At 53.2% G+C, this 24,062-nt stretch overlaps 1 protein-coding gene across 3 annotated transcripts; it reads right to left on the bottom strand.

The window, feature by feature from the left end:
* Nucleotides 1–618: 618 nt before the first annotated feature.
* Nucleotides 619–16,487, bottom strand: CARD10 (caspase recruitment domain family member 10). Of its 3 annotated transcripts, none has more exons than XM_039725406.1 (21): nucleotides 16,420–16,487; nucleotides 14,344–14,562; nucleotides 13,893–14,030; nucleotides 13,235–13,560; nucleotides 11,217–11,399; nucleotides 10,714–10,869; nucleotides 10,469–10,594; nucleotides 10,130–10,324; nucleotides 9,893–10,030; nucleotides 9,064–9,179; nucleotides 8,777–8,817; nucleotides 7,974–8,094; nucleotides 7,336–7,516; nucleotides 6,373–6,496; nucleotides 5,780–6,020; nucleotides 5,432–5,501; nucleotides 4,994–5,093; nucleotides 4,515–4,673; nucleotides 2,448–2,569; nucleotides 1,686–1,801; nucleotides 619–1,470 (listed from the first exon to the last, which is right to left on the bottom strand). In XM_039725406.1, exons 1-21 carry the CDS (start codon nucleotides 16,424–16,426, stop codon nucleotides 1,263–1,265), a joined length of 3,087 nt encoding a protein of 1,028 aa, XP_039581340.1. In that variant the 5' UTR covers nucleotides 16,427–16,487; the 3' UTR covers nucleotides 619–1,262. The 3 variants fall into 3 exon arrangements, with proteins under 3 accessions (XP_039581340.1, XP_039581339.1, XP_039581341.1); XM_039725405.1 differs by lacking the exon at nucleotides 16,420–16,487 and adding an exon at nucleotides 15,452–16,383; XM_039725407.1 differs by lacking the exons at nucleotides 619–1,470; nucleotides 1,686–1,801; nucleotides 2,448–2,569; nucleotides 4,994–5,093; nucleotides 16,420–16,487 and adding an exon at nucleotides 15,452–16,383 and having other exon boundaries at nucleotides 4,521–4,673.
* Nucleotides 16,488–24,062: the final 7,575 nt, after the last annotated feature.

Genomic DNA, 24,062 nt, shown 5'->3' with positions numbered 1-24,062 from the left:
TATCCTGGCACCCCTTTCCTATGGCATCTGCTAGTGGTGGCTGCATAACAGGATTCAGGATCATGCAGCCTAAGTGAGCACTGCTGTGGCTCCCCAAAGCCTCCATCTTCCCCCTGCCAGAGTCTGAACCCACTCTTGGCCCCATGTCAGGGTGAGGAGCCCACCTTGCAGGGGCACTGTCCCCCTTTCTCCTAGCAGCATGGCTGGGCTCAGCCTCCTTGATGCCCCCCAGGAGGGTGGGGTAGCTGGTGTGTCACGTCATGCTAACTAGGGCATGGAGGGATGCAAAGCTCTAGGGACCCCAGCCAGACACAATTCAAAACTCAAGTGAGTTTTTCCCTGACTTTCCTAAAGCACCCTGACCAACATTAGTGCTAGGGAGAACAAGGGACTGAAAACCAGGGGCCAAGTGGAAAAGGGAGGAGACTTAGTCTGTGGCACACTTAGCCTGTCCTCACCCCACACTTCTTGCTGCCCTACAAGAGCAATGGCAGTGCTCCCTCCTTCCCCTGGGGGGCTGGGCAGTTGGGTCTTACCCGAAGGAGGAGAAAAATATCCCATCGTGTACCACCCACACCTCCCCAGTAACACACAAGCCTGCAGCCTGCCACCCATTCCCATTATGAATGGTATTTAATTCTCCTTTACAGGCGGTTTGCCAGTGAAAGGCTCCATTAATAATTTACAAGCAATAAAGAGTACAGCTCCCATAAAACGAGGGTTTGTTGTAACCTTATTGTCACTCCAGCCGCAGTGGGTCACGGGTGTATGAGCCATGCTCCCTGTGCCCTGGGGCCAGAGGCGAGGTAGATGAGGAGAGAGGACCCAGAGCACACAGTGCCCTGGGCAGGGGAGATGGAGGTGACAGGAGAAGAGCTCAAGAGCTGGAAATCTATGTGAGAAATGCTCCTACGCAGCCTGATCCCACACAGCTCCCCTGCGTTCCCTGTCTGTCAATCTGACCACGTACAAGGGCAGCCCAAGGTGACAGGGAACAGCCCGCAGGGGTGGTTTCCACCATGATGGAAGATGTCTTTCCAAGGAAATACAGAAAGCTCAGACAGAGGAGGCACTGTTATCTGTTACTTCCTTGCTCTTGGTGTCCCTCAAGGGGATGAGAAAGGCTACCCTGGGGGGCCTTAGCTGCCAGCATCCCCTCAGGGAGGAAGAACACACTACCTGGAAGGGCTTGGGAAGGCAGGGACCTCTGAGAGCAGCTCTTGGGGACAGTAGGGGCAGCAGCCGCCCTGCCACCCCCCCACTCAGTCATCGCCCTCCTCAATCCACAGCGGGCGGGTTTGCTCCTGGAAGATGCATCCACGAACCAGCTTGGGCAGCTCCTCGGCGTGGCTCCAGGCGTGGGGCTCCACTGGGGCCCAGGAGCACGGCAGGGTGTGGAGAGCCCGCTCCACAGCACGGCACACCTTCAGCACCTCCGAGTCCCGCTGGCCCGCCTTCCCCAGCAAGCTCCTGCGGAAAACACAGGGACAAATGTCACCCTGGGCATCAACAGGTGGGGGGCAAAGCCACCATGTACAGAAAGGAATTACTCTCCTCACAGCACCAAGCCCAGCACACACACCCAGTGCTCTCTCCTGATCCTTGTTCTGTCTCTGAACAGAGGCCAGGGATTCTCTCTCCTCCCATGACACCCTCCATCCATCCATGCCACGCTCTTTCCTCACCTGAGTCCTCTAACGTTCTTCTCAGTGACCTCGACATGGATAACGATGGGGTATATTTCACTTTTAATTAGATCCCTCACACCCTCAACTCCCAGCTCTAGCAGGCAGTGTTTATTCTGGAAAGGAAATTGAATAGATTTAGTGATTTAAATGGAGAAAAAATAACCCCAGCCCCTGACAGTTACATTAAATCAAACCCCATACTGTGCAATATCATTGCTTTTCCAATACTAATTCCATTAAAAGTGAGATTTATGGACAGTGCCAATAGAAAAGGGGAGAATTAAAGAGCAGGGTCACCCACTCCATCACTGTCAATCCAACCCAAGAGCTCACTGGACCCCTCTCTCAGCCACAGCTCATCTTCACATCCTCTTTGTCATCGCTGTCACCCACAGTCTCACATTTCTGCCCTGAGCAGAGCTGTTGCCACCTTGGTGAACATGAGGAATGTAAGAGCAGGGAGGTCACTTCTGAGTATGGCATGTCCCACTGCCTCCCCCACAAATCCCCATTTCCCATTTATTTTATCTGAGCTCATCAGAGACTCAGGGAAATGTCCACATCTGCTGCTCCACAACTCCACAGTATCTCGACCTGAAACACTCTCCAAATTACACAGCCCCCAAGCAAGCAGCTCCTTTTCTATCACCACACCACTCTCCTTCTTCCCCCAATGAGCTGCCCTCTCCTCTCCTCTCCTCCAGTCTGAATGAGCTGCCCCATCCTGGCCCTTTCTCCCCACACCAAAAGCCTCAGCACCTTCTCCATTGCCTCCCGGATCATGTGGATTCGTCCACTCTCCCTCTGGTCCTGGGGGGCAGTTCTAGACACAGGGTGCTCCTGAGCGTGGGCTGCGCTGGGATCCCCTCCTGCCAGCTTCTCTGCAAGCCAAGAGGAAACAGGAAGAGAAAGATGTCAGCCCCTTCTCCCTCCTGCACAGACTTTCTACCTCAGATCCCACACGCTGGCTGCTGCACTGGTGCTTATCGAGTTCAGTGTTTACAGATTCTGGAGAGCAAGGCTAATTATACAGCATCACACTTTGGGCACGGATCTCCTGCAGCTTTCTGGTAGGCAACAAGCGAGATATCACAGCTGAAGACACCCTGCATGGCAAGAGCAGCACCTTGTGTTGTAGCACAGCAGCCTAAGCTGGCTCACAGGCATTATCCACCCACTGCCACACTGTCCCAACTCCTCCCTAACAGAGCATGGCAGGAAAATAACCACTTTATCTTGCCAGATAGGTTTTCTGCAGGGTTTGAGTGCAACACAGGCTTATAGACGGCTCCTGTAAGTGAGCACCACGCTGGGGAAGCAAGAGGAGTGGGTGTATGCTGGGAGAGTGGGAGGAAAATGGGGATGAGCTGCATCTCCTTTTGCTGGAGGCAGCCTGCTCAGAGGCAGGACAGCACGCAGCAGCCAGCACCAGGAAAGCAGCAGAGAGGTGATGCTGGGACAGAGAACTGGGGGCAGAGCTGGATACAGCATGGCCAAAGCAAGGACAGCCAGGTACCCCTGGAAACTCCCAACGGAGGCTGACACAACACACCCAGAGCTGGCTTGGGAGCCAGGCTCTGCATCCCAGTGTGGCTGAGGCAGCAGCCAGGCTTTACCTGCCCACCATGCTGCTCCAGGCAGCTGCCCACACTGCCACGGAAACATAGGCATCATAAAAAGGCTTTTAGGAGCTGCTTGTCCCTAAGATGGAAATAAAGTAATATTTTTAGCAGAAGGCATGTTTGGAACTGGGTCCAGAGCATGCTCCAGTTATCCCAGGTTCCAGGCTGGCTGGGCATCAGTGACACAGTACTGGTGACACAGTACTTCCCAGGCAGACCTGGATCCTGCAAAGCCATGTTTACTTTGCAGGCAGCAGACTCTCCTGGAAGATGGAAAGAAAATACAGGCAGCAAAAAAAAAAGAGAAATGGCTTGGGGCTCATGGATTATTTTCCTTCCCTCACAGCCAGCAAAACTAGCAGGGGACAATGGAGTTTTTGCCCTCAGTGTATATTCCCAATGGCAAGAAAAGCTTGGAAGCAGGTCCCCCGTGCAGTGTGAGGGGGACCCTGCAGAGGGCTCAGCAGGACAGGATATATGGCCAAGTCACTCAGCCGAGAAGCCCAGCAGCCAAAATTTTCAGAGCCATCCTTCAGCAAACCAGAGATTTTTCACCTCCATCATTACCTCGCAAACAAATAAACCAACTTATTTTTCAGTCCCACAGTTGGCAAAGGGACAACTCTAAACACTGGGAAAAGAGAGCACTGGAGACGTGAGGAAGGAGGAAAGAGGAAGGTGTCCTCTCTGAACATTCCCTATGGGAGAAATGCCCTTTCCCCAGCAGCCTCTTTAGCTGTGTGTCAGCCTCACTTCTCCTGGCAGAAGGAGGGGGATAACAGCTCTAAGGTTGGATCCTCCCATTTTTGGGCAGGAAGAGCTGGCATGAAGTCAACCTGCAGATCCCACATCAGCCAGGGTTTTCATCTCTGGGAAGAGCCACCCAGAGCAGCAAGGCAATGCTACACCACCACCCACTCAAGGGAAGAGAGAAGATCCCCATGCCTCAGGTGACCAGAAAGGAGGGCTGGCTTCCCTGTGGGCCAAAGAGATAGGACACAGTTAAAAATAGCAGGGAATGTCTTGCAGAGAGCCAAAAAAAGTGACCTGTCCACAGGTGTTACATGGGAAGACCAAGAGATTCCCACACTTACCCTCTGAAGAGAGAGATCTCATGGGCTTTCCATGAGACCATAACTCAGCCTTCCAAGTAAGGAGCAGCTCTTCACTGAAACTGACTGAGCAACCACATATCGCTGCCTACCTGCTGGGCACACGTGGAAGTCCAGGCGAGAGGTGGGCAGGTCCAGCAGGTTCCTGATGAGCCGTGGTGCAATGCAGCTTGGCAACAGCACCACAGGACGGGGTGTCTTCACCACCACAGGGCGCACCAGGCTGTAAGGCTTCAGGCTTGTGTCTGGGTCTGGGAGACAGCATGGAAGAAGAGAAAGCCAAAGGTGAGAACACAGGAGACCAGGACAGGCTACGGACCATCCCTTTGTTCTGTACCACCTCCTCATCCTGCATCATGGAGGCGCCTACCAAACCATCTTACGTCCCTGGAGAGACCCTACCCTGGTTACAACACTCACTCATGGACAGATACCCTGGATGTAGACCCCCTGCCCGTTTTCTGGGTCTCCCTTGAGTTACACAGCAGTTTATTCTCCAGAAAAGGTTGGATGACCAGGGGACAACTGCGTCTGCAAGGGTGACAGGGCAGGCACAGGGCTAACAGCTCACCTGAGCAGGGGTCCAGCCACAGCTGCTGGGGAGGCTGTTCTGGGCTCCTCTGTGGCTTGGATTTCACCAAGCGCAGTTGGCCCAAGGCCCGTTTCTTTAGCTGAGGAGAAAGTGAGGGCAATTAGGCTGAGAGCACTGCCCTTTCCACATACAGGAAGAACTGGCTGCAGAACATCCTCTGGCAAAAAGGATGGAGCACCCTTACAAAAAGCAAGGGATTAGGACTGCCATCCATTAGGTTCAGTCTGGGAAGTGGGGAAGTGGTAGAAAAGCAGCCGCAGAGCAGTAACACTGCCTGGCCTAAAGGCTTTGTTTGCTAACCCATCTGCCACCTCTGTACAAGTTGGTTTACCCACAGAGTGGGGCAGATTGTCCCTGAGGTGGTGAAATGGCCATGTACACACACCACGGCTCTCATCACCCTCTTCTTTGACTTACGGTATTTCTGTGGCCTCTCTGCTGCCCAAGCATCTGGCGCTTCTCCTGGATCTTCAGAAGCTGATGAGCCCTGAAAAGACAAGAGAGCTTGCACTCAAGCAACTCCAGAAGCCCCAGGGACCACAGTGTGCTGGGATCCTCTTCCCCAATCCCACAGACCTGCTGAAGCATAGGCATATCAAAGCTCTCACTCCTCAAAGGCTCCCAAACACTTCCACACTGGTCCCTGAGCAAGACTTACTCATCCCACACCACGAGAGGCCAGTCTGCAGCCCCAGGACGGCGAGGGCACGGCCGGCACAGCCAAATGGGGCAGGGAGCCCCTGCCTCCCTCCTCTCGCCGCTTACCTGCTGTAGTTGGGCACCGTGCCCTTGTCCAGGTCCCGCAGGGTCAGGGGGTCGACGCGAGAGCAGTACCACTCCAGGCGGCCCCTGTGCATGGTGTCCGTGATGTGCAGGATCTCGCGGCCCTTCACGCACAGCGCGTACGGGTCCGACGGCTCCAGGAGCGACACGTTGCTGCGCACGTAGAACGAGTCTCCAGAGAACTTCTTCCCTTCCTCCAGGGCTGCCCGCAGAGGCTGGTATCCTGGAGCATAAAACACAGGTCGCCACAGGTGGGGAGGCAGCAGACAACAGTCACCAATAAGAAAGCCAAGTGCCCAGCACAGTTGTGGCGCTCTGGATTGGGGTTGGGGTGCAGAGGAGGCAAACAGACAGAAGGTCTGTACCTCTCTCCCGTAACTCAGAGGATGCACAAGCCACACCAGAGAGGGAAAGCTACTGGAGCTATGGCCAACCCCTGTGTCTGACATGGTGGCCTAGGACCAAACAGGAGAGGAGAAAGAATAACTGAGATCAATCTCTAGGTTTGGGTGGAGGGTCTAGAAAGGGAGGCAGAGAGCTCAGGGTCAAAGGCGACCTAGCTGCCAGCACCTTACCTTCTAGGTCAAGCTGAAAGATGAGACTAGACGGCTCATCCCAGTGCAGCAGGCTCAGGTAGGCAACTTCCCGTGTGCAGTTCTCCAGGGAAAGCACCTCTTCCTTCAGCGATGGCACCCTCAGCTAGCAAGGACCCGATGCCATTAGACCTAAGGGCTGGAAGAGCATGCACCCCCCCAGGCTCCCTCACCCATCAGGGTTACACAAAAGGTTTTACAGAGTGAGGCAGGTCTGGGAAAAACTGTATTTGGGGACAAGGCATCCTCAGTCTGCCTCTGGCTCCCTCCCCAGCCTCTGCTGTTGCAACAATACCTGTTGCTAACCATCACCCAGTCTGGATGGTGGGCTGTTGTGAAAGGAAATGTGTGTGTGCATGAACGTGTGTGGGAGCAGGAGCACTGGTTTGTTTTCAGTTACAGGTGGGATATTAATTCAAGTGGTGCAGCTGTATTTCAAGTGGTGTCATTCTTGGCAAAACAAATGCCCTTCCCCTCCTCCCAGGAGCTTTCTTCAGAGCAATTATTCTCTATAACTCAGGAGGGTCACAAAGGCCTAAGAAATCTTGCTCCAGAATTGATTGGTTTACAATGGGCATGTGCAGGATGCAGAAAGCAAACTGCTCTGAAAAGCCACAAGGTGACAGACACAAAGGTGAGGGACACAAAGCCATACTGGCATCTTAATTGTGTGACTCATTTTTGTTTCTCCCTTCCCACAGCTCAAGGAAGGGTTTCAGAAGGTCTTGGCATTTTTACATGCACAGGTACACTCAAGTACAATGAGACCCAGGTGGGTGTTTGTGCTGTGTAAAGCTCTAGACAGGGAGCAGCCCTGGAAAATAAGAGAAATGGAGTGGACTTCAAGTTGGGGAGAGGTCATCTTGCACTGGGGATCACTCTGCACTCCTTGCATCATCTCAGGTGCTTTGCAAACCCACAGAAGGGGCCCGTTCCCAGACTCACCTCAATGAGCCGGCACCCTTCCCTGAGTCCTGCTTTTTCAACCCGTGAGCCCGGCTTGACCCACTGGACATAAATTCCTGTCCTGTTCCCTCCAAGGATAGAGATGTCTGCTCCAAGCCTCTTCTCCTGGGGTGAGGGGTGGCTGGGATGACCCACACTAGTGAGCTGCACCACCAGTGACCTGGTAAGGAGAAATGCCAAGTCTGGCAACTGCGGTTTACTGCCTTTTCTAAGAGCCAGTCCCCCATGCCTTGTGTCCAGCTACAGCAGCATGGAGCTCGTGACTCACCAGGGTTGACACAGAGCTGGCAAAGCCCCACAGCCCCTTCTATCCCACCAGCCCCACCAACAAAGCCAAGCTGGGCTCCCACAGTCCTTCCCAGCCTAGACAGATGCATGTCCAGCCCAGAGCAACATCTCCACCCCTGCCATAATCAATAGGACAGTGCAAAATTGAAGTCCTGCTAGGAAGCAGGGACTATAGGATCTTCATTGCTCTCCTCTCCCACTAGCAAGAATGGGCCTGCAACTGCAAGGGAGGGGCAGAAACGAAGGGTCTCCCAAGCATGGTGCCTGGCACCACAAAATGCCCCCTCAAGCACCCCAACAGAGTGCCCAGCTCAGAGAGCAGCAGTCACCTCCTGGTGACCTCCTTGCGGCTGGAAAGCGTGGACAAGCAGATCTCCGACTTCACCCTGGCATAGGTGCTGCTGGAAGAAGAGGAGAAGGCCTCCAGCAAGGTTCCAGGAAAACTGCTGCCTAGGAAAGAGCAAAAGGGAGAGGGAGCACTTTGCCTGTACTAATGCTGCAGGGAGCTTGTGTTCTGGGGGGGCAAGGGTCTGCCATCCTCTCCTGACCATTTCCTAGCATCTGACTGGGAAACTGAGGCTGCAGGGAGGCTTTGAATGGTCACCCTCCAGAAAAGGGTTTCCCATGTTTCCTGAGGACCAGCAAATCTTCGTTCCCTTCATCAGCATTTTGGTTAGAAGGCAGCAGCAGCCAGGGCCACCTGGATGTGCCCAGAGATCAGCCTCCAGCACCTACCACGGGACCTGCCAGCACCAGGATGCAGGACGCTCCTCTTCACTCCAGGAGACTTACAACCCACCACACAGGTAGTAACAGATAAAGGGAGTATCCAGTAACACCCCAGGGCAAAAGTATTTCCCTCTTCTATTACCTACCCCCCTCAACAGCTCCCCATGAGCCAAACAGAGCTGATGCAAATAGCAACCTGCTCTGCAGAGGAAAAGCCAACTTTTAAAGTTGCTGTGCCTGACAAGGCACAGGGGATATGAGGGCCCATAGTACCATGATAGAGGTTCAGAGCCCTTGCAATGAGCTACATAAACCACAGGTGTGAGGGAAGGTCACTTGTCCAACCCCTCTCCCCACAGCACCCATTCCATTTTAGCTAAGCCCACTGAGGAAAGCCTTGTACCTGTTCCATCTTCAATGCTGCTAAAGGAGCCACAGGACAAGCTAAAAAGAAGACACAAAATGGATGTGTAAGGTAGCTGCTTTTCCAAAGCCTGTTTGCATTCCATTCTCAATCTCAGCTCCACAGTCTTCCCCACCACCCAAGCACCCCTAGAGCCTTCCAGACAACTTCCAGACAGCCTTTCCACTCAGTTTCCACTCCAGGTTCTCTCCTAACCCTGCCAGGCATCTCTTCCTGGACCCCACAACCCCCACAGAGGAGACAAGCAGCCCTCAGGCAGCAATCACCTTTTGTGGGGCATGCACCTCTCTTCCCGCTGCCGACGGAGGATGGAGCCGATGCAGGGAGGGAAGGGGAAGGTGGAAAGGCGGTTGATATCCTTCTCACTGTCGGGAGTCTCATCCTTGGGCAGAGTGAGAGACATGCTTGCTAACACCAACACCCAGCACCACTTCTCCCCTCCCTTCAGGCCAAGGGAGCAAACAGCTCCTTGGCTACCACAATCCTCTTTAGGAAAACCCAAATCCCTCCAAACTCCCAGGGGCGCCTTGTTTTCCCAAGCAGATAGCTCAGCTAGCGATCCATGACACTGCGTCCCCATTTTCTGCAAAGCACAAGCTGTGGGAGCAGTAGCAGATGGACAGATTATCCAACCCTTGTCCTTATATTTCTGTTTTAGCCACCACACACCCAGATGTATGAGTAACCCATGGGACTGCACATTTCAGGGTGCTCTGGGATGGCAGTTCAAGGAGTCAAAGAAAAGAACCTGACTCCCTTAAAAACAACACGATGCTGCTATAGGGTTCAAAAGAGTCTGGATTTCTCCTCCAGTATGCATAGATTAAACAGCAGTTTAGGGAGGACAGCATCTTACATGAGGCTGTTGGTTTATAGGGTCTCATATGGAATGAAGGGTTTCACACACTTTAGGGAAGCATTGGCCAGTTTGTTAGAGACTGAGAGCCTTGTATCTGAGATCTGCTACACCTTACACACCACCCCACACCAAGTCACAGCCTCACGATGAAGCCACTCCAATGCCTGTGTGCCCTTCCTGAGCAGTGTCTCCACTGACCTCAGCTGAGGGCCAGCCTCACATGGTCAAGCACTCACCATGCTCTGAATAGCTGAATCCCCTGGGAATGGGGTAACAGAAGTCCCCAGGGTATCCATGAGTCCATTTGCAGGGTTGTCTATGAGGCTCCAGGTGCTGCTGAGGTTGGAGCAGAGGGAGTAGGAAGAGCTGCACATCTGAGAGAGAAGGGACTCCATCATCCCATTTGCATCCCCCAGAAATCAGTCCTGACCCCTCTGCCTTCCCTCTTCCCCCTTCCTTCGAGCCACCCTCACCTTGCTGAGGCTGCGGCTGCCTCGGCAGCGCTGCAGCTGTGCCTCCAGTGTGCTGTTCAGCCCTTCTGCCTGGCTCAGCTTGCTTAGGAGCTCATCCCGCTCCTCCTCCAGGGCCCGCACTCGTTTGCGGTACTGGTCCTTCTCAATCAGGCTCTGGGAGTATTGCAGCTGCACCCCATCACGGCTCTGGATGGCCTGCAAGGAGCCAGACTGAGTGAGAACAGCACAGAACTGCACTGCTGATCCACACCTCCCACCCTGGCATGGCTGCACAAGATCCACTGGGGAAGGAGAGGTATCCAGAGGCCTGTTCTTGCTGGGCAGTCAAAAGCCATTTACCTGGTCCCGCTCTTTTTCTATCTCCTCCAGCTGCAGCAGCACTGTGTTCATACGATGCTTGTAGAGATCACAGTCCTTCTGCAGCGTTCGGTATTTCAGCTGCAGATCTTCCACCTCCTGGAGGTACTGGTAACAGCAAGCAACGAGCATTAGCCTTCCTGAAAGAAACTGCTTTCCAGCATCCCTCCCCTCTCTTCCAGGCCCTGTTCGGTGTGCAGGGACAGAGGCAGTGATGAATGCTCTACCTTATCCCTCAGCTCTTCGGCCCACTGCAGCTCATTCTGCAGGGAGTTGAGTTTCTGACAGAGATCCTGCCGGTCGTCTTGGGCTTCCTTCCAGTCATGCTCCAGGATGTCCAGGAGGATCTGCTCAGAGCCTGGCACTGGGCCCTCACCGGGTTTCTAAGAGGCAAGAGTGCACTGTCACTGCACCACAAGCACCAAGGGGGCAAGAGGCAGGGCAGTGACTGGCAGATTGGCACAACCGCCATCATCATGCAGCATCAATCTGCTGTGCACTCCAAGGCACAAAGTCACACTTGTGAGCCCAATCAAGAATTACAGAGCTGGAAAAAAGCACCTGTCACTACCCAGACGCAATGGCAGCCACCACAGCCAAGCAGTATGCTCGGAGGATGGGACAGGCCAGCCCAAACCAACCATTTCCCCATCTCTCCAGTGGCTATGTAAACACTGGAGGTGGCCTAGGAGAGGAGGTGACCTGGAGCCTGCCCTGCCCTAGCAGGTACCTGCAACATGCCCTGCAGCTCCTGCAGCGATGCCGTGAGCCGCTGGTTCTCAGCCCACAGCTCAGACACGGTGTCGGGGTGGCCGCGCTCCTCCGCCTCTCGCTGGGGCGGTGCCGACGCCTGCCTCCGCAGCAGGCTGCACTCCTCCTCCAGGCTGGAGACTTTGCATTTCAGCTGGTCCACCTGCAAGCCAGGGAAGAAACAGTCTGACACACATGGCCCTGCACCGCTGCCTTACTAGGAGAGTGAAGCAGAGAAGGTGCTGAGAGGAAAACACGTCTGGAGGCGAGTAAGGCACGGGAGGCAACCACAGGCAACCATGTGAAGGAGTATCCATTGCTGGGCCGAGGTTGGCAGCACAGCTGCACACAAAAGCTTCTCCCTCAGGGAAAGGAGGAAGACGCACTTGCATAAGCACATTCAGGATCATCTCTTGGTGCAAGAACTTTCTTGCTACCCTGGGGCATCCACAGTGCAGCTAGCCTTGACCGTGGGTGGATGTGGGACCTCTGGTGCGCTGCCAGGGCCAGCAGCTGTGAGTATCGCAAAGATTCCTAGAGCAGCTGAGAAACAAACTCACAACAGAAAAATCCACTGGAGGCTACTCAGTGTGGGAGGCCACCTCTGGCCTGGGAGGTGTTTGAGGTTCAAGCTGCTGGAGGCTGCAGAGTACTACAGGGGCAAGCCAGTCCCATCATCATTCCCTGGCCTGGTCCCACATTCCTCCATCAACTTGTCACAGGAGACAGCAGAAGTCAGCAACTTTTAAGGATAACAAAGATCCTCCCAGACCTGTAATGACTGATAAGATTGATCAAAGAACCAATTTCACAGGTAAGTAAGGCTTTGAGAGGAAATGGGACAGGAGAAGCTTATGAAAGCCACCAAGAAGCACTGCCAAAACTTCCTGGACCGATTCAAGGAGGGATGAATTATTTCTGTGAATCTGCCCAAAAGACCTACAATGACTTTTGGGGACCAGACACTTCTGGACACAAGAGTCAGGAGGGGAAGGCAAGCTGAGACGCTGCTTCCATGGGGATTTCTTCAGCCCACAGTTGCCTTCAAGTGATTCACCTCCCTACTCCAAAGAGGCCCAGGGGAGCTGGTATTGGCAGGAATACCGGAAAAAAAGGTACAGGAGGATTCTGCCACTGGCAGAACAGAATAAAGTATGAAAGGCAATCACAAGGCTGTGTGAGAGGTCCAGGCCCAGACTGGTAGGGGGAATGCCAGGAGGCAGCAGAGCACTTAAAAAATATGGATTATTAATAGGTTCAAGGTAGGGCTGGCCTTGCCCAGGCAGGAAATGGGTGCATGTTTGCAGGAGGTGAGAGCCTGGCAGCTGGAGTGCAGTGTCATGAATTCCTGCAGCTATGCAGGGCATGAGTCTTACAAACGTCATGAGAGACATGAGGAGGCGGTGGGGAGTGGCAAGGAGAATGGAGTCTGGGCCAAAAGGCTCCTAAGCTCAGCAAGGCAGGCTGGCCAGCTCCAGGCAGCAAACACACACACCCAGTATGAGTGGCTGCACAGCCACTGGCCTCCCTAGGGAGAGGAAAACGCAAACCCTTGAAGGGGATAAAGTAAATACAAACACACAGCTTGACAAAGTGGAGCTGTCTGCTGCCTGCCTGTGCTGCCCAGAGAGGACTGCACACAGGGCATCTTGTGGTGCCAGCAGCCAGGCTGAGCATCAAGGGATGCCAGGGAAGGCAGCAGCCCTGCTTCTGGCTCCTCTAGAGATATACCTCCAACTACACCAATTGGCAGGAGCTGGTGATGTATCTCCAGCTGCCCCCGGGCAGTGGCGAGCCTCCTGCACTGTGCCCATGCCTCAGCCTCTCTGCAGGGCACATTTCCATCAAGAGCAGGGCAGGATCCCCATCACGCATCCTGTGTGCCATCAGCTCCTTCATGCTCACAAGCCACCACATGCAGACATCCATGTGCATCCTGCTCGGCCGTCAGACCCCCAGCACATCCCGCTGCCCACCCTGTGCTCCCCAGGATCCTACCAGCAGCTGCAGGTCCCTGCTCCGCAGCACAGCCACGTTCTTCTCCTCGCAGAGCTGCGCGTAGCGCATGGCCATCATGTAGTTCTCGTCCTTCAGCCTCAGCAGCTCCACGCTGTTGGAGTCCCACTCCTCTCTCAGCCGCTGGCAACGCTCCTGCACCTTCAGGAGCTCCTTCAGCTGCTGCTCCAGCCGGACCTGCTCTTGCTCCAACGCCTGGTTTTTCACCTGGAGCTGGTGTTCCTTCAGCAGGTGCTCTTTCCGTTGAGCCCTCACCTTCTTCACCTCCATCATCAGGAACTGAGTTAGTCCCTCAGGGCCTTCCTCATCTGGGGAGAGACAAAGGAGAACCTGTTCCTGGCTGCTGAAACAGGGGTAACCCCAAGAAACAGATTTGCCCAATGCTCTGTTTTCCACAAAGAGGTGACAAGTTGTCCTGAGGGTTTGCAGCCCTTGTTGTCCCAGGCTTATGGCACCACAGTCTTTCACACCTGTATAGGTGGCCCCCTCCCTGCCAGTTCCAGAGTACAGAACTGTCAGGATTCCTCACACACTGCCAGCACAAACCCGGTTTTTAAGCAGACACATGAACTTGCACAAAATTTTCTGGCCCTTCCCATGCAAGCAGCAGCTGAAGGGAGAACAGAGCACCTGCTCCTACCCAGGATCATAGAGCAGCGCTGGGCTGGTTCCCTCCCCGTGAGCCGTGTGTAGTGCTCTGGGTAGTAAAACTCCAAGGATTCCAGGAAGGCTTCGTAGCCTCGCTTTCCACGGCGCCGAAGGATGTCCATCAGGTAACCTGGAAGAACAGATAAAGAGCTAGGATGAATTCCTTGAAAAACAGAGAGACCACTGTGTGATATCACTTTGTGATATGAAAATAGCATCTCCATCAGATCTAGTTCCATCCACAAAAATGGGAATGGCTAGAGGAGAGGGAATGAGGCGAGAGCACTGCCCTCTTCTGTGTGCATGCAGGGCGAGGCCCTGGGTACAGAGCACCTCAGAGAAGAGCGAGCAGCGTGGTGTGTGCAGCATCCACTCTGTGTCAAAACCACGTTATCCCCCCCCAAACCAGGCCCATCCTAGTGCAAGCTGGTGTCTTCTCCCACCTGTCTGGTTGCTCTTGCAAGGGAACCGGCAGGAGTTCAGCACCTCCTCCTCGTCCTGCTCGTCTATGACGCGGCACTGGCGCAGGTACGGGGTGAGCTTGGCCGGGTTCAGGGAGCGGGTCAGCTGGTGTCGGGCGCTCTCGATCTTCTCCCAGAGGGTGTCTTCCTCCTCCTCCTGCTCTGGGAGGCTGCTGGCTTGGAGAGGCGCATTCTCCACGGCTGGAAGGATAAAAGGAAAGGAGAAGACGATGAGGAATGATGGAGAAGCACAGGTAGAAAGCATAAGTCAGCATGGGACAACATGAGTTGACGTATGATCCTGCAAATGTTCCATTTGTTCAATCTTGCAAATGAGACTCAGATACATTAGAAAATATTTTACATAAAAATGGGTTCAGCAGCATCTTAAGTGTCCACCTAGAGCCTTAGATATGTAGAAGGCAAGTGGTGCATAAGGGAGTTAGAACCCTATACAGTAGGAAGTCTAGAGAAGACACTATCCTTATCTCTCAAACATTCTTAAATCCCTCTAGCCACACCTTCCCTTTTGACCCATCCATGAGAATGGAAAACTCCCAGGACCAAGATTTTTTGCAGCCTGGGACATGCTTTCTCATCCTTGGGGCTGGAAAGTATCCAGCAAATGAATCTCTGGCACTGTGCACCAAGCCTTGGTGACAAACAAGTTCTCGAGGGCACCATCCCACAGAGAAGCTTGGCTACAGGTACTGGCATCAGCAGGGAATCACATGAGCATATCTTTGGTGTATCTTCCACACAGCTGTACGGAGCCCTGAAAATATGTAGCAACAAGGCAAGCACTCTGCCAACCAAATAAAGCAAGAGAGAACCCCTCAAGTGAAGGGGCCAAAACCTCTCAGAGCCATGGTGAACCTGCCCATGAAGTCCTACAAGCTGTGATGGAGCAGGTATGTGCAATGTGCTCTCTCTCCAGCTATGGATCAACTCAAACAGTGTTATCTACTTTCACTTGAGAAATGAAGTCTGCTTCACAGGCCAACACAAATCCTTTTAGCTGTCAAGGCAAAGCACAGAAAGATCTCCTGAGACTTAGAAGCCATTCCTCCTCCAACATGTGCACAGTTACCTGCTGCTGTGGTGCTGGCATTAAGTCCAGCTTTGGCAGCCAAGGCACACAAACATCCCCAGGGGCAGGGCAGAGGTTCACATTCCATGGGGGAAGGAAACGTCTTAGTCTTTTTCCTTTTCTTTGGAAATTTGAGGGTGGAGTTCTGTTTGTTGGTTTTGGAGTTTCTTTTTACTTGTGGTGCAAATTATAGCATGCTATTTCAGACTGATAGCCAGCACAACAAGGAGGATGGCTAGGAGAGCTGTCTGTGCAGAAGCGAATCCTCCAGATACAAACACAGGAGGCTTGGGGTCTGATGGATGGAAGACAGCAGGAACAGAGAATTGTTGACACCACAAAAGATTCCCAAGTGTCTCATTTTCTGCACCAACAAGTTTAGGAGCCTAAATACAAATACAGATATGGATTGCTCAGTGTTGAATAAAACCAGCGTTTCTTGCAGAAGCTGAAATCTCATTTGAGACTCTTGTCACATAGACGCAAGCGTGCTGGAGGAGGACACAGCAGCGGGTCACAGAAGTTGAGCTGTTTCAAACTCCACAGCAGATTTTCCCCTTTAAGTCAAACTCCAAGAAACTCAAGCCGGCTGTGCAAGCCGCGAGCAGCTTTTCGGCAGAGGTGGAGAGGGAGGGGAGGGGTGGGCAGAAGGTTCCAGAGCCGCAGCCCCGCTCCCGCCGGGCACCCCCTCCCGCGGCGGGAGCGCTTCCCTCCGCCGCTCTTCGGGAGAAGCCGAGCCGCAGGCCATTCCTGGCGAGGGGGCTGGCGAAGAGGAAAAGGAGCGCAGACATCCCCCACCACCACCGCCACTCCCGAGCCGGTGCGAAACTCAGGCCCCGGGGCGATGCGGGCGAGCGGCCACCGCCTCCCGGCGGGGCTCCGCCGCTCCCGGCCCCCGCTCCCGGCGGGGCTCCGCCGCTCCCGGACCCCGCTCCCGGCCCCCGCTCCCGGCGGGGCTCGGCCCTTACCTGCCATCCCCGCTCCGGGCGGCTGCTCCCGCTCCCCGCCGCGCCGCCGCCCCAGCAGGTGTGTCTGAAGCGCCCTCCCCACCCTCTTTCCCTGCCTCCCTCCGTCCCTCCCTCTCCTTCCCTCCCTCGTCCAGCCGGCTGGAAAGAAGCCGGCACCCCCGGGCTATGGAAAGCTTGGCTCTGCCCACCTCCGGGGGTCGCGGGGGCACTCACCGGCGGGGCGGGGGCGGATCCCCCTCGGCCACTCCCTGTTTCTGAGAGCCTCGGGCTGCTCCTCACCTGGGCGAGCCGGGAAGCGTTTTTCTCTGCGTGTGTCCTGTCCTCCTAACCCACCTCGGGACGGAGCTGCTCCCCGGAAGGATGTGGCTCGCCAGTCACTTCTCTTCCGAAACGCTCCCGACAGACCGGCGGGGGAAGAAGGGGGTGCCCGCCTTGTCCAGGACCCTGCCCGGGCAGGATGGCGGTCTCCTGGGCAAGGCACAGCCCCCCCGCGCTCTTCCACAAAAAAGAGATTCCTAAGGAGAGGCTTCCTTTGGTTCCAGGGCTGCAGAAATTGTAGCCAGGCCACCCAAGCTGTAGGTCAGGTTCTGGATGGAGGGGGGATCCAAGCAAGGGGGAAAAGTTGAGAGTATTGGAAAGATGCCTGGTCCAGGCCAAGAAAAGATCCCACAGGCTAGATTTTGGCCCCAGTACTGAGCTGTGTCCGTGGGTGGAACTGGGTGTGGAGACACCCCAGGGCACTGTGATAGAGATGTACTCCAGGGCATGCAGGGGCTTGCAACCTGGGCCTGGCACAGCCAGGAGTGGATGCTGGGAAGCCTTCCTCTGGTCCAGGTGGCCACAGCAATCCCGGGAGTGGACCTGTGTGTCCACACAGCATCCCAAAGAGTTCGCACAGAGTACCCTCCACACCTGCCACATACTCAGTTGCCCAAATCTATGCATACCACTGGACAAAGAGGGCTCTGGGAGAGATGGAACTGGACACCAACATCAACCCTCCCCCCCCAAGGCTAAGTTGTTCTTCATTTTCTCTAGCAACCCTATTTCACTCTCATTTCTTCATTCTCAGCTGTGTCAGACCAATAGCCCGGCTATGCAGTGCAGGCTCTGTACAAGAAATTCCCAACGCATAGTCAAGCTCATAAGAAATGGGAGTTCCCTGGTTCTCCCCAGCTTTGGAGTCAGCCCACAGGGTAGTGCAGAGTACTGCTGTGCATCCCTCCAGGGCTCTGAACACAACATGAAGGAGCCCTGCACTGCCAACACACTCGGAAAAGGGAGGTGCATTTAGCACCCCACCACTGCAGCTTCTAGACCCCACCTCTCCACAGAAATCATTCTCTCCTCATTCACATAAATGAAGAAACAGATGTATGAACTGGGCCACCCTTTCCTAAAGAATTTCTGCTGCACCCAAACTGACATCTTCATTTGTGTCTCCTCCAGGGCCAATGGCAGGGCTCCTGCACCAGTTTCAGTAAGGTCATTTGAGGGAAGGGAGGCTTTCACAAGACCCTTTCCCCATGCTGCATAGCTCCTTTCAAGATCAAGCACAACCACCACCTGGGAACTGAGAGTGCATCCGTGTGATGCACAGAGCACACAGCCTTTTTGTGGCAAAATATACACAGATACTGAGCAAACACCGGGCACGCACGCAGGGCTTTCAGCAAACTGCCCTTGGATGGCATCCATCCCAACAGGCACTGGTTGACACTCTGAGCACATGAATTTGTTGTTTTGGGTCCCGAAAGCCCCCTCCCTCCCCTGCAAGCCCAGCACTGCATCCCAACAGGCACTGGTTGACACTCTGAGCACACAAATTTGTTGTTTTGGGTCCCAACAGCCCCCTCCCGTCTCCTGAAAGCCCAGCACTACACAGCTCCCACAGAGAGGGCACATGGTGACCCAGGACACCAGCAGCAGGGCACAGCTCCCATCTCCAGCCCTCACCTCCAGCCAGAGGCATCCAGCTGAGTGATGAAAAGCAAGTACAAGCAAGGTTGTCTGCTGGAAACCCATTCTGACTCAGGCCATGTCAATTTTTGCCTGCTAGGTATTCTCTGAAAAACAACTCAGGTCTCTCTCTCTCTCCCTCTCTAGTGAAAAGACTTCCTGAGCTGGGTATTATGTGGTGATAGAAGATAAGATCTTCACAATCCTGATAAAAGTCCCAAAGCAAGTGTTGGTTTCTCTCATTCACACAGAGACCAACTCAAGGCTGATGACAAAGCAATCCTCTTCCTCCACCCACCCTGACCCCACGGGCAGTGGCTGCACTGCTTTGTGACTCAGAGCACTCAGACATCAGACAGAGCAGGTCCCACATCAAGAACAGCTAAAGAAATATCTTCACCCTAGATTGCCCACGGAAGAGTCTCAGACATCCAAGTCTAGAGAAAAATAAATAATTCAATAATTGACTGGTACTGCAATAAGGGCAGGTCCTTAGACTGACTAAGTGACTAATTTCTTTAATTTTTTTACAAGCTCTATTACCTGTTCTCCTTCATGGAGAGTCTCTGAGCTTGGCAGGTACTCCACAAGCAAGAAGACCACCCCTGGCTCTGGGCTGGATATCTGATCCCAACAGCTCCTGAGAGGAACAATACATTCCACACTTGTTTTTTGGCCAGGGTGTGGGGGCACAAGGATGCAAAACTCATGCTTTGGAGGGACGCTTCAGCTGTACAAGACACCCCCAGTTTGCTGGAGATACACAGTCCCACCAGATTGTATGTGATCACAGCCAGATATTTATTACATTTCCAAAATAGCTTTACCAATAGCACTTCCTTTTGTGCTGCCACACTTGATTTCACACTAGGAATGACACTGGGGTGTTTGGGTGGGTTGTTTTTTTGTTTTTTTTTTTTTTTTTGTTCTTGTATTGTTGGTTTGTTGTTTTGCGTTTTTTTTTTTTTTTCAAATTGTAACCAAAATAGTTGCACTGATAAAACTTTCCAAGCCACATGGGCTCACAGAGGAAACCTATAAGAAGCTAGCAAGTGGTGAGCCACGTGTCATTTCCACCACCAGAAGGTGGGTTTAGCACACATGGCACAGAGTGTGGCAGCTGCTGGGTTTTCTGCAGAACCTTGCGGTGTGGGGTGACCGGTGGCACTAAGAGGTCAGAGGGATCCCGCCCAGGCGAGTGAGCCCGTGCTGTGGAGAGCTGGGCTGGCCATGCCCAGCACTGCATTGTTTGCCCCTGCCTGGAAATAGCTTTAGGAAGGTCTGCAGCGGGGCAGGAATTCAATAAATTCCTGAATGTGTGGCTAAAAGGCCATCGGTACAAAGCTGAAGCTGTGGTTACAGATGGTGAGCTGGGTGCTCTGTAAAGTCTTGCCATGTGTTTTGGGAAGCACAGTAAATTTACACAGCTGAAACTGCCTACCCACACAGTGTCCAGAATGTGAGCCAGTTCAGAACAGAACATCTTCAGCAATATATTTCTTACTTGGTCCTTTTTTTTTTTTTTTTCCCCCCCTTCCTCAATCAAAATAAGCTTCTTGCAGCCTGGTGATTTGCAGAGACTTACAGTTTCCATTGAAGTTTTAGGGGGGAGGTTTACTAAGGTCTCCAGGGTGATCTCCCAAGTCAGGTTGAGGAAGTGGGTTTGAAATAATTCCCCTAATAATAAAAACTTCCACCCTGCAATAGCTGTCCCAACACAATTTGCTGTCATGAAGAAATTCTCTGCAGTTTCTGTTCCTGTGTGGAACAAAACAAATGCCAAATACACAAAAGGACTTGTGAAACAGAATTATCTGTGAAACAGAATTATCGACTCCAACCTGGTCTAATTGGCTCATACGCTGTTTCACACTGGATTAGTTAACCCACACAGAAAAAAAGCTTTTCTGAACGTCACTCTTCAAACTCAGCGTTTATATTAACAGCCTTTGCAAGGACTTTGACTAGCTGCTCTTTTACCTGACACTTTTAACAGCAGATGTAAGAGCGCTGCAGCACTGACAGTGGTTTATTCCCCTCGCAGAAGTGGCTGCAGAAGGGAGGAGGAATGAGGTCCCCCCTCAAAAAGCGAGTGGCCTTTACAGCAGGAAGGAAATGCGTGTATCTGTGTGGAGATAGCAAAACAAGCAAATATTTCCTTCAGCATTCCTCCCCCTCACCACACGCACACGCCCATCGCCTGGAGCTACAGGAGGCAAAAGCATGTGGGAGCCTTTTGGTAAGGCATTGCCAAGAAATCTGTGTCCTCCTTAGGGCACCAGAGGTGTGCAGGGTCACAAGGAAGACCTGAATTAGAGCAGAATGACGGGATTAGAAACACTGGGATGAGCTTTCTCACTCCAAGGCTGCCCAGCTGCCCCTGGCAAAGGGGTTCCAACTCAGCAGTTGCTTTATTCTTAAACCATTATCGAGTGGGATTAGTCCCAGCTTTTTTCCCCTTGCTTCTCCAGAATATAAAGCAATCAAAAGCAATCAAGAGTCCGTCTCAGTGGTCATTGTGAAGCCAGTCTGGTCACCCTTTGCAAGAGGACCATTAAGGTCTGCCGTCGGCTGCATAAGAAGGGTCTGAAGAGTGACAGCACAGAGGTTACAGTGAGTACAGGGGAGCAGTCTGCTCTCCCCAGATATGACCCACTCTGTCTAGAAACTGGGAGTGAATTCAGCTCTCCAACAAAAGATCTGCCTTTGATGTTTACTGGGCTGTGTGCAAGCAGGATTTGTGTCTTAGGGAGAAGAACTACATGGACTGAGGGTGTACTCACAAAGAGTGGTTACCCGCTTCGAGAGGAAAACAAATTACTGTCTAAGAGGAGAGGTGGTGGGGAATGGAGCCTAGAGAAGGAACAAACCCAACGGCATTTCAACTGCAGCAAGCAGCAGCTCACCAAACCCAGCCCGTTTGCCTTAGTGCCTCCTTGCACGCCAAGGCTGCAGCCACCAGAGGTCAATGTGACCACACGAACCTCACCCAGCTGCTGGGTGCTGCACCCCTTTGAAACTGGGACGTTGAACACAAGTATGAAGTAGTGGTTTCCGCCTCTTAGGACACAACTTTGGGACAGATTTGCATGTAAACCAACATTCAAAGCATTAATCACAATACGACCTCAGCATTATCCTGGGGGAAAAAAAAAAAAAAAAGCTTGGGAATGACAATGTCTCCAGTTAGCATCCTGCAAGCCCACTGAATTGAGACTCTTACTTGGCTGTGGACCCCACAAGTGCTCCTGACACCCCGAGCTTGTCTCAATCATGCTGGTTTCAGTATCACTCAGGTATTCTCACTAACCCCAGCCTTGGTAGCAGGAAAGGAGTAGAAATGGGCAATCTGTCCTCCCTGAGTCCCACTTCTGCTTTCTGGGATATAGATCTGTCATAGTGAATGAGGACTGCCCCAGATCCAGGCTGGCTGGATAAAACAAGTAGCTGACCTGCAGCAATGGGTTAAATGGGTTTGATGAGGCAGGGTCATCAGTCTGGGTTAGAAGTCAGAGAGGGATGGTGAGACTGCAGAACAGAAATCAATGTGTCTAGATAGCTTTGTAACAGCCAGCCATTGCTCTGCACTCCCACATGTACCAGTTCTCCTCTCTGTCTCCCCTATATCCTCCTCTAGACCTCCTCAAACAGTCACCTAGAAGCCCTTTCCATCCTGGCCTCCCAACCCCTCCATCACCTATGTGGACACCCACCCAGTCAGAGCAAAGAAAGCACTCCCACTCCACCCCCAGCAGACTCCAGCCTTGTGGGATGGACAGGTTCCCCAGACAGTACACATCACCCTCCACTGCACTGCAGGATCACCAGTGAGCCCCTCCACAAGGCCAGCTGCCCAGACCAAGTGTGTTTCACCCTCTCCCAGGAACACTAGCTTAGGATGGGAGCAAAGAAGCACCAAGAGGCAAACCCTGGCTTGTCTTCACAGGGCAGCTGAAGGCAAAGACACTGAGACAGTGAGAAGAAGCAGCTCAGATGTCATCATAGAGATGATGATGTCTGTAAGCAGTTTGAACTCAGAAGAACAAATTGTCACCAAGACATCAGCTGCTTAGCTGGGAGCTCTGCTCACCCCAGTTCAGAAATACTCTGAATGCTTCAATAGGAGGAAAGGAAGAAGCATAGATAGAAAACACCACTTCCATCTTCCCTTCCTCTTCTCTGAGATGATCCATGTCTCTTCTCCTGAGCTGGTACATAAACATGCCCCAGGGTGTTCAGCTGCCAGAGTCCCTGAGTCACTGTCAGGCTGAGATTGGCCAGATCCTGATGGAGGAGAGGCAGGAGAGGTGATACCATCCCACAACACTCACCCTGAACATGTGCCAGATCAGGGAAAGGGACAGGTCAGGACTACATCAGGAGCTTTCCCTCTTGGCTGGAGAGCAAACCTGTCCAGGACACGAAGAGGGAGAAGAGCTGAGTACACGCTAAGAGGGCAAGGTCTCTGCAGAGAGGGCAGAGAACAGCCAAGTGCCACCATCGCTTGTAACACTGCTGCAGAGCCATAGGGTGTCACCACCCCACCAGCCAACCCCGTGGGGAAGGACGTGGCTGGGCAAAGCCAAAATGCTTTGGGTCGGCCTGGCCTTAAGCTGGAGCCCTTGCAAAGGGAAGGATATGGGGAGCCAAGGGCTGGGCCTGTTCCTGCCCAACAGACTTGCCAGGGCTCCTTCTGGCTGTGGGGCCCTTCCCAAGAACCTTTCATGGAATGACTTTAAAATTACAGAGAGCAGGTATAGATTAGATACAGAAAGAAATTCTTAACTGTGAGGGTAGTGAGGCACCAGAACAGGCTGCCCAGAGAAACAGAATGGATACTCCAACCATGGAAGTGCTCAAGGCCAGGTTGGATGGGGCTCTGGGCAACCTGCTCTAGTGGAAGGTGTCCCTGCCCTTGGCAAGGGGGTTGGAACTGGATGAACTTTAAGGTCCCTTCCAACACAAACACTTCTATTATTCAGTGATTCTATGGCCTACACTGCATTCAGCTATCTGTATCCTACAGCTGCTGCACTGAGCCAGGCCTGCGCTCACTTGTGGGACTGCAAAGGGGCTGTAACTCCCATCTGCTCCTGTTAATGCTGCCTAATGGTGTGTCCTCCAGGGCATCCAGCAGAGGTGGCACCCAGCACCCCTCCACGCACACTCGCGTGAGCCAAGGACTACAAAACAAAGCTGAGCTATGACAAATTCAGTGCAGATGTGACCTAAGCCAGAGCAGTATGGTGCCAGAGGTGAAGAGCATGGCATCTTGGACCTCATTTCCTCCTCCACATACCACCATGGCCACACCAGATGCCCTGCAGGATGTGACCCTAGATAACATGGGAGGCCTCCAGCCCTTCTGGTGGCTGTAAGGGATCTGTTCTGGAGCCATCATGGCTGAACAGGCACCCTCCCCTAAACACTCCTCCATGCCTGGCATTCCCAGTGCTCCCCATTCCTCTGTCCCAAAGCCAAAATACCCAGCTACCTCCTTGTCTTGGCCTGAGTGGGTCTTTGCCCTTTAGACCATCCCACAGAGACCAGCGTCAGCCAGAGACAACCATGGGAGGAATCAAAGCCTGGCATGTAGCAGGAGCTGTCCCTCACTTCCCAGGAAGCTAACCACAGTCTGTCCCTTAGAACAGAGCTTCACAAGTCCCCAAAATGCAATCCTAGCC

The sequence above is a fragment of the Passer montanus genome, unplaced genomic scaffold, assembly GCF_014805655.1.
Source record: "Passer montanus isolate IOZ18808 unplaced genomic scaffold, ASM1480565v1 scaffold55, whole genome shotgun sequence".
Lineage (NCBI taxonomy): Eukaryota > Metazoa > Chordata > Aves > Passeriformes > Passeridae > Passer > Passer montanus.
Note: the sequence above shows the minus strand (reverse complement) of the source record. Positions and strands in the feature narration are given on the sequence as shown.